The 13,510-nt window shown below is 41.5% G+C and overlaps 1 protein-coding gene across 1 annotated transcript in view; it reads left to right on the top strand.

The window, feature by feature from the left end:
* Window positions 1–1,888: 1,888 nt before the first annotated feature.
* TBC1D15 (TBC1 domain family member 15) overlaps window positions 1,889–13,510 on the top strand; it is a 36,546-nt gene continuing 24,924 nt past the window's right edge. The window contains exon 1 of the mRNA XM_083860044.1: window positions 1,889–2,435. Within this exon, the coding sequence (XP_083716170.1) occupies window positions 2,412–2,435 (24 nt within the window). The 5' untranslated portion in view covers window positions 1,889–2,411. The remainder of the gene's footprint in view (window positions 2,436–13,510) is intronic.

Here is a 13,510-nt window from a genome sequence, read left to right as displayed (position 1 = left end):
CTTTCCCTGCTTTGCTCTCAGAACCAGTCTTAAAGGCACAGAAGTCAACATAGAGCACACACAAAACAGATGACTGGGGATACAAGCATCATAAGCATCATAAGCATCATAAAGCCACCCTAGGCCACCTTGGAAAGAAACCTTGACAAAGCAGTTTCATTGAGGGGCCAGAATGAGAGGATGCAATGGAACTAATCAAAGCAAGTCCCCAGCATTCATTGCAAATTTCGAGGAGGTTAGAGATGAAAAGGAAGTGCAGAGGGAAAAGGATTACAGATGGATGTGAAACAAATGTATGGTCATATTGCAAGGAGTAAGAAACAAAGAAAATGGTAGGAAAAGGAAAGGATGAAAATGAACACGTGGGAGACTAAATGAGATTAAACTTATGTGGATGTGGAAGATGGCTAGAACAATTGAACCCCTCAAAGCAATTACTTTATGGTGATGCATTTTTAATGTGTCCCTTGTATTCACCATGACACTAAGTTGTGTTCTTATTAAATTTAAATAAAAGGACCACTGTTACCCTGATCTTTTTCAGCCTTCTGATGTTTGCATTTTTGTAGTGGAGTTTTTCACAGATTTTCATGTAAACAAAAGTAATGTTATTGTAAACTGTTCTTCTTGTTTTTCGTTCCTCTCTTGAGGAGGGACAATTGATAGACTTCTAGTTTGACCAGTGTGGTTGGAGAGGTGCCAGCCTCATTGTCCAGTCCGTAGTCATTGTCCAAAATCTATATAAACTGAGGTCGAAAAATAAACTTCCCTTTTTTTCTGCCCTGATGACTTACTGTGTGCCTGTCCTTCATTTCGTGTCCTACAGCGACAGACCACCAAAGTTAAGATGTCCATTTTTCGCAACACTAATACAGCTTTCCAGACCTAGATTTTACTGCAAGAACTTGTGATCTGATTGTGTTTTTATTTAATTTTCTCATTTTTATGCATGTTTATATACAGAGAGTCACAACAGGCTTTTCTAACTTTGAAGCAGATCAGTATTTGTCTTGAAAATTGCAAATCTGGTTTTCCATGGTATGGTATGGGTATTAATCTAACTAAATAGGTTTTTATTTTGAAAAGTCAGAAGGCAATTATAATACTACTTTACAACAGAAACAAAAACCCCCAAGCAACCCATCCCAAAACCCAACAAATTACCTTTGCTGCTTCAGAGAAGCAAATCACTTCCCTGCAAGCTTCTCTTGACTGTTTTAAATATTAAAACAGTGTTTTGGGATATACAGTTTGCTCAAAATATTTTATGGTATCGTTGGAATATAACCAATGTTTTAAAAACCCTCATTATGTTTCAGACATTGGCAAAAGCCAATTTTTTAAAAGTAATACCCCACGTGATACACTTTTCCAGATAAAGAAGACCAATCAAAAGCCATTGACTTCAGCAGAATTCTTTCAGACTTTATAAATCTGTACACGTCTGAAAGCTGAATATTTACTAACATGGATGAGATTGTAATGAAGATTTACCTTTGTCCCTTGATGTGTTGAATTCATTATGTGTTGAAAACTACCATCTTGAAAGTGGTGTATTTTTCACAGATATTAAAGATCAGGTATATGAGTATTGGGGCTGCCTGTTGGTCCTGTGAACATTGAGATCTTATAGCACCTTCCAGTACCTAAAGGGCGCCTACAGGAGAGGTGGAGAGACTTTTTACAAGGGCACGGAAGAGTAAGGCAAGGGGGAACAGCTTCCAACAGGCAGAGGATAGGTTTAGATTCTACAGAGAAACTCTTTCCTGTGTGGGCGGTGAGGCACCGGGAGGGGTTGTAAAGACTGCTGGAAGTCCATCCCTGCAGTGTCCAAGGCCAGGCTGGACGGGCTTGGAGCTGCTCCAGCAGAAAGTGTCCCAGGCCACGGCACGGGCTGGGAACTGGATCATCCCTAAGCTCCCTTCCAACCCAAACTAGTCTATGATTCTATGACTGGAGTATGATGTGCGTTTTATATCAACTATATATATTGCTCGAATTACAATTGCAATCTCAGGGAGCTCTCAAAAAGCTTTAAGGGTGAGAGAAAAAAAAAAAAAAAAAACAGAAAAAAAAAAAAAAAAAGAAAGAACAATCTCCTCCTCACAGCCGCGGTAATCGCACGCTGTTGTGGAGCGGTCACCGCTGCTCCGGCCGCCTCGGGGCCCGCGGCTGGGCACTCGGGAACCCCCTGGAGGGCTGCAGGCTTCCCAGGCAGGCGTGTGCGCCACGGCCCCTCACACCAGGCCACAGCCCCGGCACAGCCGCCGCCCCGGCACAGCCACCGCCCCTCGCCCCCCGGCCCGGGGCCCGCACTGCGCCTGCGCGGCCCGCGGCTGTGACGCGGTTGTTGTGGCGCGGCGGGGAAGCACGTGAGGAGTGCGACGTCACCATAAACACTCGTGGGCAACATGGCGGCGCCGCCGAGCGGCAAGGTAACGGGGGTGGGCGGCGCCGGGGCCGCCTCTCCCGCCTCTCCCCCCGCGGGACGCGCCGTGCCCGCCGCCGGGTCGCCCCGGTTGGTGGGAGTCGCGGGGGTGGTGGGGGGGTGGGTCGGGCCCCTGAATGGCGGGGCGGATGTTTTTTCCCCGCCGCGCGGGTGTCTCCTCACGGGCCGCCCCTCCGGGCAGGGCCGTCCTGGCCTCGGGCGGGCCGGGCCGGGCTCTGGCAGCGGCCGCGGACCCTCTGCGGCCGGGGCGGGACTCGGGCCCTTCCCGCACCTGCGGCCCGGGCAGCCCCGCGGCAGCTCGGCCCCGGCCCCGGCCCCGGCCCCGGCCCCGGGATAGCAGCGGGAGGCCGCTCCCGCCGGGGGCGAGCAGCGCCGCGGCCGCGCTGGCGCCCGGCCCGAGGCACAGAGAGGAGCGCGGCTTGTCCCGTCTACGTGGCCCAGTGTCCCGGAGGTGCTCGTGGACGGTAGTGGCCTTTTCTCCGGCCTGCGCTCTGGGAGTGTGCGGGAACCTGCCCCCGGCGTGGGTACAAAGCCTTGCCAGTCCTATAGTTTGGTAATTTAAACATTTTTGTATGTCGCGGATCCTTGCCGAGCGTTCCGGAACGAAACATTATTGCCTGACAGAGACTGAGCTCGCAGGAGAGGGAGGTACAGGCAACACCCACTGCTTCCCTCCGCCCCCGCCAACAGACAGATACCAGTCTTGTCCGTATTGGTTTTTTGTAGAAATAGTTTTATTTCGTGACTATTTTCAGAAAGTGTTGCTTTGCAATGCGGTGTTCTCGAGCACGTGGATCTTTTTTTTTTTAGTATTTAAAATCTCAGCGTCGTGTCCGACTGTATGTAGTAGCCACGGCGAGTGTGTGACAGTGCGCGGTTTCACTTTCCAGCACAGGGCAGAAGGTGATCGTTTCAGCTCGTGCTGATCTCGGCCTAAGAGAACACACGTAATGAGCCACGTCTGCGCTTCTCCCAGGGTGCTGAGGGGTGCACTTTTCCATAGCATGAAAATAATGTAGAGATCTTGCTTTGTGCCACCTTACCATATCCATTTCAACCCGAATTGTTGGAGCAGGTGATTTGTGCTGCTCGGGTTTTTGCAATTTTATCTTTATGTGCTTTTCTGCTTTAGGTGTGTAAATATGAAGATAGCCATACTGTCCTCCCAAGTTGTTTCTAGCTATGTACATCCAGTTTTTATGTATATAGAGAAGTTCTTCTTCTGGTTTTATCAATTTTAATATCAATCTGGAAGTTTATTAGATGGAGGGAAATATTTTAAATTTTAGATAAATATATTTAATATTTTAATTTTTTTCAGGTTGTTTTTTTGTTTTCCACTTAGGCTTTTATCAGGATCTTCTTCAGGATGTTTCTCATGAAAGCAGCTGTGTTATGATGGTTTATATGAGATTGTGGATTAGTTGTTTGTAAATTTGCTGTGTATTCATTGTTCCTTTCAGAGAAGCCTGTTTGCCTGAGATTAAATCTCTAAGATGTTGCAAAACTGTTTCAGTTATGCCACGTCTGCAGTACTAATGCAACTTGTTAATGCACATTGTCATTCAATAACATTCTTTGCCGTGTCTCTCTTAATACAGAGGAAAAAAAGACAGTTGTGTTTTCTCAAACTTTGTGAAGTAGCTGGGCTGGTTTGAGGCTTCACTGCTCTCAGTAGCAGTTCTGTCCTTCTCTGTATTTCTCCACCTGTGTGTTGCAGTATGCTTTCTTGGATAGTGTACTCATTTGATCTGTCAGTGATTAGATCTAGCAAGCTGAAATAATCCCTACACCTCTGCCTTCTTTTGTCTGAGTTAGTTTTCTGTTGGGAGAACATTGGACCACAAATTGTTTCTTTGAGTGGCAGCAGGATTTTGGAAGGGCTCACAAACTAATGAAATTTCACTCCAGGTGGAATCAATGCAGTGTAGGTTGGTACAGACCCAGGATTCTCACTTCAGGCCTTTTGCACATCAGTGTCTTTACAAGATGTGGATGTGCTGAGTTTAACTGCAGTGTTCCTTCTGGCTGTGCAGTGTTGTAATGGGCTGTTTCAGGTGGTAGCTTTCTGAAAGAACAGTAGGCATTACTTTGTGGGGTGCTTTAGTCTCACATGGGAGATCTTATGGCATGAAAATAATGTTTTTTAAAGTATGTGCTCTTTTCTGCAAAATATTACACAAAGTGGTTCCTGTGTAAAACATGTGGCACTATAGTAAAGAGCTGGGATAACCTGCACGGTTTCTGCCTTCACAAAATATTGTTTTAGCAAACAATATAAGATTATGGTTTCTATTACATTTTTATCCTGTTTGCCTTTCTCTTCTCTTTTGCAGGTTTTTGGGGGTTGGATGGGTCTTGTTTGGTTGGTTCTGTTTTGTTTGTTTGTTTTTCTTTTTGATTTTACTTCCCAGGCATTATTAATATCAGTAGATTCAGAATCCATCTCTTTCATATCATCTCTGGTTTCTGTTCCATACATTAGTGGGATATAAATTACAAATTTGGTTATCTCATGTACTACTTTACTTGAACTTTTGTCCTGTTATTTTTTTTTTTTTTCTTGCTGAAAGCTCTCATGAGGTTCTTATCAGTGTTTTTCTCTATATGGATGGTTAACTCAGTTCAGGAAAAGCTAATGCAGTTGAATTCTGGAGTCGTGACTCATTCTTTATTAATGACCATCTGCCCTAGAACAGTGTGAGCTTCAGTTTTTTGCCCTTTCTTAGAGCTGCCAGTTTTTTCTGGAGGTTATTTGGTAATAAAGTCTTTTGCTTTCAGAGCTTTTGACTTTATATAGATATATTTATATATTATACTTTATGAAAAGTTACATTTTCTCTCATTTTGTTGCTTGCAATTTGTTTACTGTATTCAGAGAACCCTTATAACAGAAAACCATTTTAGAAAATGAGCTAAAAGGTTGTGTATGGGGAGAATTTCAGTCTGTCAGTGTACAGGTGATTATTGCAGCTGATCCAAAGACAGTAAAGATACTTTTTTAATGTTCTTGGAGTTCAGAGTATCTTCAGCACATGGGCTGTTAGATCTTTCTCACGTTACCAATTGACACATGGGCTGTCAGATAAGTTATTTTTCATCTGCTTGTGCTCTTGCTCTTGGAGTTAAAGTTTCAGAGTGTTAACTGGCTTTATGTCTGAGCTCAGATGTCTGGCCAGTTCAGCAACTAGAAGTGTTCAAGGAGCACTGTAGCTATTACTAAATACTGGGGGTGTTAATGCTGTATTGTTTGGTGAGGGGATTTGTGCTTGCAGTGGAAGGGTTTTTTTAGTTTTTTTTTTTTTTCTTGTAGCTAGGAGCTGGCCAAGAGATTTTAATATGGTATGTTAAAATTAGCTTTGCATCCTTCAGTTTGTTGGCATAGATAGAGTAAATTATTCTAGGTGTACATCTATTCTGTGGGATGGGCAGTGTCTTGCTCCACCTTCTACTAGTTAAACTTGAGTGCATAGAGGCTCCTGTACCATGCATTTTTGTGCCATTTTATTAAGCATTTGATTTAAAATATTTGTTATAACTTTTCCAGCCTTTATAATTTACTGTGAACACAATCATAATTCTTTTTTATTATATTGTACTTTGTGGGTTCTCTTTGTGAGCGGAAGACTTTCTCTCTTGAATTTACTTAAGATTTTATTATGTTTGAATATAAAGCAGTTCAGTGATAATTCTGAAATGTCTGTATTTTCTTTCCATTTTCTGTTCATTAAGGATTTCTCTTTGCAGAAGTGCTTACAATAGTACCAGTGGGTTACTACCTGAAGCTCTTGCTCTCAGTACCCTGAACAGACTTTTATTTTCACTGATACCCCACTATTGTTGTATAAGTAGCAGAAATACCTCATGGTTCAAGAAATCTTCAGAGCACATGAGGCAGAGCTTGAAATATGTACTCTTGTCAAGTAGAAAACTTTTCTTATGATATGTAGCTCCTAGTGGTGAGAGCTTTCTCATATTTTCCACAACATGAATGACATTTGTGGGATTCTGCCCCTCCACCCCACCCCTACTTAGAAATTGGGTGTTTTTAAGACTAGCAGAATGTGAAATTTTACTTTATTGGTAAAAAAGTTGAGCCATAGGCTCAGCAAACAAAAGGTTCAACAAGGCCAAGTGCAAGGTCTTTGGGGTAATCCCAAGCACAAGTACAGGCTGGATGGAGAATTGTTTGAGATGAGTTCAGGGGAGAAAACCTTGAGGGTGTTTGTGGGTGAAAAGCTCAATATGACTCAAATGTCCACCTGCAGCTCAGAAAGCCAGCTGTGTCTTGGGCCACATCAAAAGCAGTGTGGTCACAGGTCAAGGAAGATGATTTTCCCCCTCTCCTGTGCCCTCATGGGACACCAGATGGAGTACTGTGTCCATCTCTGCAATCCCCACCATAAGCACAGATCTAATGGAGCAAAGAGGGCTCTGAAGATGGTCAGAGAGCTGGAGCACCTCTCCTATGGAGGAAGGCTGAGAGTTGGGGTTTTTCAGTCCAGAGAAGAGAAGGTTCCAGGGACACCCTAGAGCACCTTCCAGTATCTAAAAAGGGCTTACAAGAGAGCTGGAGAGGGATTTTTCCCAGAGCTGTGTAGTGATAGGATGAGGGGCAATAGCCTTCAGCTGAAGGGGGAGCCATAGGTTTAGATTGGATATCAGGAAGAAATTCTTCAGTCTGACTGTGGGGAGACAGTGAAACAGATTGCCCAGAGAGGTTGTCTGCTCCTTGCCCCTTTGGGGGTTCAAGACCAGGCTGGATAGTGTTGCTCTGAATTTTCTTGCTTTTGAGTCTTTGAATCTTTGCAGTAAGATTCTCAGGCAGCTTCATGAAAACAATGTATATTTTTAGAATTTATCTACTTGTGTTTATGTATTGTTCTCTGGGAAGAGAAACATGATTGATGGTGATATTCATCAGTGAGGTCAGAGGGGTGACAACCTGTACAGCCAATCTTTGGCCCTCTGACCAAAATGTATATAAGATGGAGTCAGAAAATAAAGTCAGAGCTTTTCCTTGCTTGACCTGCTGCTGCCTGCTTCATCCTTTGTGTGTTGTGAACAGTGGCAGGATAGGGCTGTGAGTAACCTGGTCTAGTGGAGTGTTCCCTGCCCATGGCAGGGCACTTGCAGCCAGATTATCTTTAAGGTCCCTTCCAACCCAAACCATTCTGTGATTTGTATTTTATTACAATTCAAATGCCAGATATGGCATATCTTCTGTGGAGCAGAAGATCATGTTGATCAAGTAATGTTAGCTTGAAGCTTTGTGGAGCCCTCAAACGTGCTGGAACGTAGTTGTTTGAAACAGACTCTTGATGCAGTGGTGCTTCAGTGTGCCCCAGTGACACTTTAGCAGGGGATGTGTGAGTAAGCTTTGGGCAAGCATCAGCTATTTCAAAGAGGAAGATGGAAATCCAAGCGGTATAATGTAGACTTTTATATTGAGTTATATTTCCTTTTAGTTAACGCATAGTTCTAAACTAAGATGCTTTCTTTTGTGGGTGTAAGGTCACTTAGTCCAGCCATTGTCTAAATCGAATTAATTTTATTGGCCTGTAACTGTTTCCTTACAGTGTTGCATTGTTCTGTTTCCTTTCCATCAGAATCTGAAAGTAAGGTGCTGCACAGCTGCTGTATCTGTTGTTGGTTAGTGGACAGAGGCATTCTTCCTTAATTTGAAGTTTGCAGAGCATTCAGACTTTTTTACTCAGTCACTTTCTTATGGGCATGCCTGCTTGCTGTTTCAGTTGATGAATCTCTGGTGAGGTCCTTTACCTGATTTTCTAACATGAGGCAAAAAATGAAGTAATTGCTGTTGAAAAGTTGTTAATATCAGTATTTACACAGTGCTGTAGTTACTGACTCCAGAGCAGTGGCCGATTCACTGTGGAAGTGCTTCAGGCTGTGTCTGTTAAGAGACACTGGTTGGCATCTTGGCAGAGCAGGGCTGGCCTTGAGCTGTACTCTCTGGCAGAAAAGGGGAGTGGGTGGAACACACTCTCCAAGAACACAGGGTGAGAGTATGAAATGTCTGAAACATGGGACAAGCTGGGGGAGTTGCAATGCTTCTCCTTTCTCTCAAGTGTTCTGTGTTTGACGGGTTGTTGGTATGTGACAGACCCAGGAACAGGAGTTAGAAGATACAAACAATCAGTACACATGGTCACAGCTAATACTTAGGCGCTCAGCACAGGCAGGGTGGGAAAGACATGGGTGAGGATGGCAGGACCATCCTGTTCTGTGGTAGCCCCAGATCTTAGCTCTCCTTTTATTTGGTGTCTGTACTTCATTGTCTTAGGGTGCAATGTTTCCATCTTTCACTAGCTGGTAGCACAGGGTTGTAAATTGCTATCAAATGGCAAGCATTAAATCACAAGGCTTTGCTTATATTCTGGCATATATTGTTGGTGGTGTGGCATCCCAAAGGCCTTCCGCTCATACATGTCTTTGGCAATAAAAATGCTACAAATATTGCCTGTTTGCTGCTCACTGAAAGCAGTACAGTAGGAATATGGAGATATGCGTTGTCCATGCTGTGTCCTTATGATATTAAGAATTATACAATTTATTTCTCAGAAGATGTTACTGAGGCAATGGTGTGACTTCAGAAACCTATTTTTTGCTGGACACAGACTATAAATACTTGAAGAGTTTTCCAGAACCTTAACTAGCATATGCTGTGACATGTAAACTGAGCCTACATCATGCTGCTTCTGTCTGTTTTTTTATAGTAGGTGAGTAGACAGCTATTGCTTTGTGCAGCTTTCCTGAATTTTCTGCTGTGGTTTCTACAGACCCTCAGTCAGGATACAAGTTGGAATAGCTGTTGTCTCTGTGTGATACAGTGCTCGCAATGAATTGTGAATTTGCCTTTGACCTCTGTCGCACCCAGGGGAAAAAAGCAACAGGTCAAAGTGACTCACTAACATTTGGAAACTTGCATCAATTTTTAGGTTTTGGTGGGATTCTGGAACAGACAGGCAATGGGTATAGTTTTCATTTAATGGAATTGGACAAATAAATATGCTGTGAGTTGTGCTTGCAGGCTGCCAGCATGGATTTCTTGACTAGCAGAAAAGACTTATGAGCATAAGCTTCTTGGGACATCTTATTTCAAACTTGAAACTTTAGGATTATTAAAAAGTAATACTTAAATCATACAAACTTTTTTCCTGCTGTCTCCATCATTTTTGTAGAGAAAAAAGTTGCCAGCTGAATACTTTTACAGTCTTAAGTTGCCTTAAGTAATGCTTATGATTTGAAGCATTCTAGGAACTTAAGGATACCACAGATGTACAGAACTAGCTTTAAGCTACTAAAATGTCTGAAAATCTTTCAGTAATTCCAGTGTACAGCCACAAGATAAAATTTATTTGACATAAAGTAATTTTCAAAGTTTTTCAGCTCCTGTTAAATCTTCATTTCCTTTGGTCGTGTTGATGTGTGCTTTTGATAAACACTCTTCTTTTTTCATTTGTGTTCTTGTTGTGGAACCAGCAGAGTCTGGCTTTCATGTAGGTAATAACATCTAAACCTGTGACATGTGCATCTCTGTGGGCAGTTCAGTAGATGTGTGCAAACAGGTACGGAAGAAAACAGAACAGTTGCTGTTTAAACCTGTAGTGAGGCCTGTCATCGCTGGACAGCTGTTTTGGCCCTGAGCAACACAAACAGTTTTTATTCCCTGAGGTTCTGTTTCAGGGACCAGTGGGTAGACTGTGCAGAACACAGAATTCTTATTAGCTGGATGGGCTGTAATACTGGGGTGAGGAGTACTTTTGAGATTTTATTAAAGTCCTAGGGATGTATCAAGTTATCTAGTGACCTGTGGTGGGCACTTAATAACATTAACCTGTCTTTTTTTTCATGATGGGCTTATGGATTTTGTGTACATTTAGGGGAAAAGTGATGGCTCTAATCATTTGAAAAGAAAATGAAAGGTTGAGCTTGGCTCTGCCTACTTCTCACCTTTGTAAAGGAGCCCATGATGAATATGTAAAATAATGAATAGTACAAAACCAAGGTGAGCCAGTAGTGTTTTCCTGTCTTGTAATACAAAAAGCATAATGGACTAACTGAACAGATAATATTCTTTAAAATTCTTGAATTCTTTCACATAGTGGGTAATAAGCCTTTCCTAGTTCACTGAAGGCTAAAGGTTATCAAAATTTAAGGGAGGTTAGGTTGCTTTCCTATGCTGAGGGTGTTGACAGGTAGTACAGAAGCAGATTTGGGTTGGGTTTGGAGGGATTGTAGTTACTTCAACAGGTCATGAGGGGGCACCAATCTCATTTTCTTGCCCTGCCCTTATCTAGTTCCTTTTACTGTTTCCATATGTAGCAGGATCTCACTATACAGATATTGCATGCAGACTTTACACGAGTCCATGGTATTTTACTGATTCTTCAGGTCATCTCCCAACATCTGCTGCCTTTTTGCACGTTCAGCAGTAACCTACTTCTTAGGCAAGAGGCAGTGTCTGATGCCATTAGTTTTGAAATCTGTTTTGTTGAGTGCTTAAGATATCCAAGTGTGCTGACTGGTCAGGCATAGCCCTGAGTGTTGGGCTGCAGAGGCCAAACCTTTGTAGGCCACATGGTGTGTGAGATTGAGCTGCTAAGTGTAGCAGCTGTTGTTTACTGATGGGATGGGGTTTTATTCAAATCTAACTGTTGGTAGAGTGTCTTTCAGTCTGGAACTTTCCTTAGTACTAATTACTTGTATGTGTAGTTTTGACATTACTTTTTGTCTTTGAATTGACTTTGAATGGCTTGCCAGTGTTGCACTACCAGAAAACAAAAATCTGTAACAAGCTATGTTTTACTGTAAGATACTGTAAGAACACCTAATAGCATTTTTAAATTTTCAGCTTGCTAAGAGCACTGTGAAATAGCCACCCAGTGTAGGTGCTACCTCTATAGAATTACACTTCCAAACTCTGTTCAAATACATTTATGAAGTCATCTTACAAAGTACTGCTGAATAGAGTGGCTCAGTATTTTGAAGAATTCAAGATGGTAACTCCCAAAATGTTATGCAGAGGGATTAACTGTGGAAAAAAAAATCTAGATATTCTTTTGTATGATCAATGTTATCTCTTTCTTCAAATTAGTTACAGTTAGAAAAAGTAAATAAATAGATCACTCTTGTGATTGGAAAAGAAAAATTGCAGCATCTTGGCTTTCAGGCCTTTCAAACTTGGAGAAGATTTTTCTCTTAAATAACAGTATGAGGGGAATGAGGTGCTGCTTTGTAACAAGTCCTCTGTTTTACAAACACCTCTGAAGTTCTGAGCCTGTGCTTCAGTTTTCTCACTTGTTTTGGTGGAGCATGGCACAGGGGGCTAAAGCTGTTACAGAGTGGTGGGTTTTTCAGTTGCATGGCAACTGCGGCATTGGAAACACTTTTTTTTCCCCATGAAAGGAAATGTTTGTCCTTCTGAGGTGGACAGAAAATAGTAAAAATGTTTGGTCTTCTAGACTGAGAAGGTATGCTTTATGATACTTACTAACATTTTTGGCAGAAGTGTGTTTCTACCAGTATAACTCTGATACGAGTAGATTTTCTTTTCTGGAGCAATTGTCCCAGTGGTTGATAACGGGTTCATATTTTTGACTAGTTTTTATGAGATCAGGTCCAAATAGGTAGAAGGTAAAATTTAAATAAATGTCAAGGTTCTCTTGAACAGAGACTGAATTTGAAAACAGTTAATTGTTAGAAATAGAGGGAGGATCTTTTTGGATAGAAAAGAGAAAAAAAACTCTAATAGAGAACAGGAAAGAAGACTTCCAGTATTTGAAAGGCAATGGTGTTAATAATCCTTCAAGAGGGAGATGTGCTAAGTGACCTTTAGAGATTTCTTCCAAGTGATATTTCTGTTTAAACAGGACGCTCCTTAAATTTCTTGCTTGTGTAAAAGGTAGAGAAATTGAGGTAAAACTAAAACAGAAAGGACGAGTTAAGTGAATTTTATTGCTCTCTTTAAGCTATGTTTTCTCATCTGGCTAGTTAAGCTTACACACCTAACCTTTTAGTTTACTGGCCTGACTGCAAGTGTAATGATTTTAAAAAGCTGACAAATGAGAAAAATAGCTCCTGATATTTTAGAACCAAAGAAATACAATATCTGTCTCTGATTAGTTAAGAATTTCTAGGCTTTATATGGAAAAAATATGTTTCTTAAGGCAGTGTTTGCAGCTTGGTGTGAAAATGAAAATGCTTCTGAAACAATTACTGATATTATTTATTTACTTCCACAAAATCTAGGGGACTTTTCACTCTTAGTGCTGTGTAAAATAGGACCCATTTAGAGTATTTATAGAGCTTTTAAGAGTGTGTGTATGTAGCTGTGAAAAGCCTGCTAAATTTTGACAGCCAAGGGTTCTGTGATTTTCTTTTTATTTTTTTAAGAGCATGATCAGAATACTGTGAAGAGTTTTGCAAATGCTTTAATGCAAAAGTTATGTGGGCACCTGTAGGAGTGTGCACTCCTACAAGCTGTTCTTATTCAACTGCTACATATCTTGCCTTTCAGATGGAATCTTCACCGTTGGCCCTGAATGTAGGATTAGGCATTTAATTCCAGGGTGTAGTTTTTTATTTCTCTGGAGTTCATCTTTTTACACTGTTTGGTCTATTTTTAATTTAAATTAGTTTTATAATTTCAACATGCTTAATGGCAGGTGGCAGAAAGGCAGACTATATAAGAAAGCCTTTTTATGTTTTAAAAGCTGTATAGGAGTTTCACTAACCTGTGCCTGCTGATATAAAAGAACTAGGTATTGAATGCATCTTCTTGTGCTGTTCTGGCGAAGTAGTAGTAGCCAGTATGATGCTTAGAGGGTAAGCTTGGCAAGTTCCATTTTCTATTGTTTCTTGATTTAAGTAAGTGAAAGACTTGGATCTTGGACTCTTTGTTTCAAAATCGCTAACAAGACAGAAATTTCAACTCTGTTTATTTCAACTTCTGTAGCCAAGTCAAAATGGTGATGATAGGGGGATAAACAATTTCAATGATTTTAAAACGTTGTTTTTTAAAATTTCATTACTTATTTT

The sequence above is a fragment of the Zosterops lateralis genome (genome assembly GCF_965231275.1).
Source record: "Zosterops lateralis genome assembly, chromosome: 4".
Lineage (NCBI taxonomy): Eukaryota > Metazoa > Chordata > Aves > Passeriformes > Zosteropidae > Zosterops > Zosterops lateralis.
Note: the sequence above shows the minus strand (reverse complement) of the source record. Positions and strands in the feature narration are given on the sequence as shown.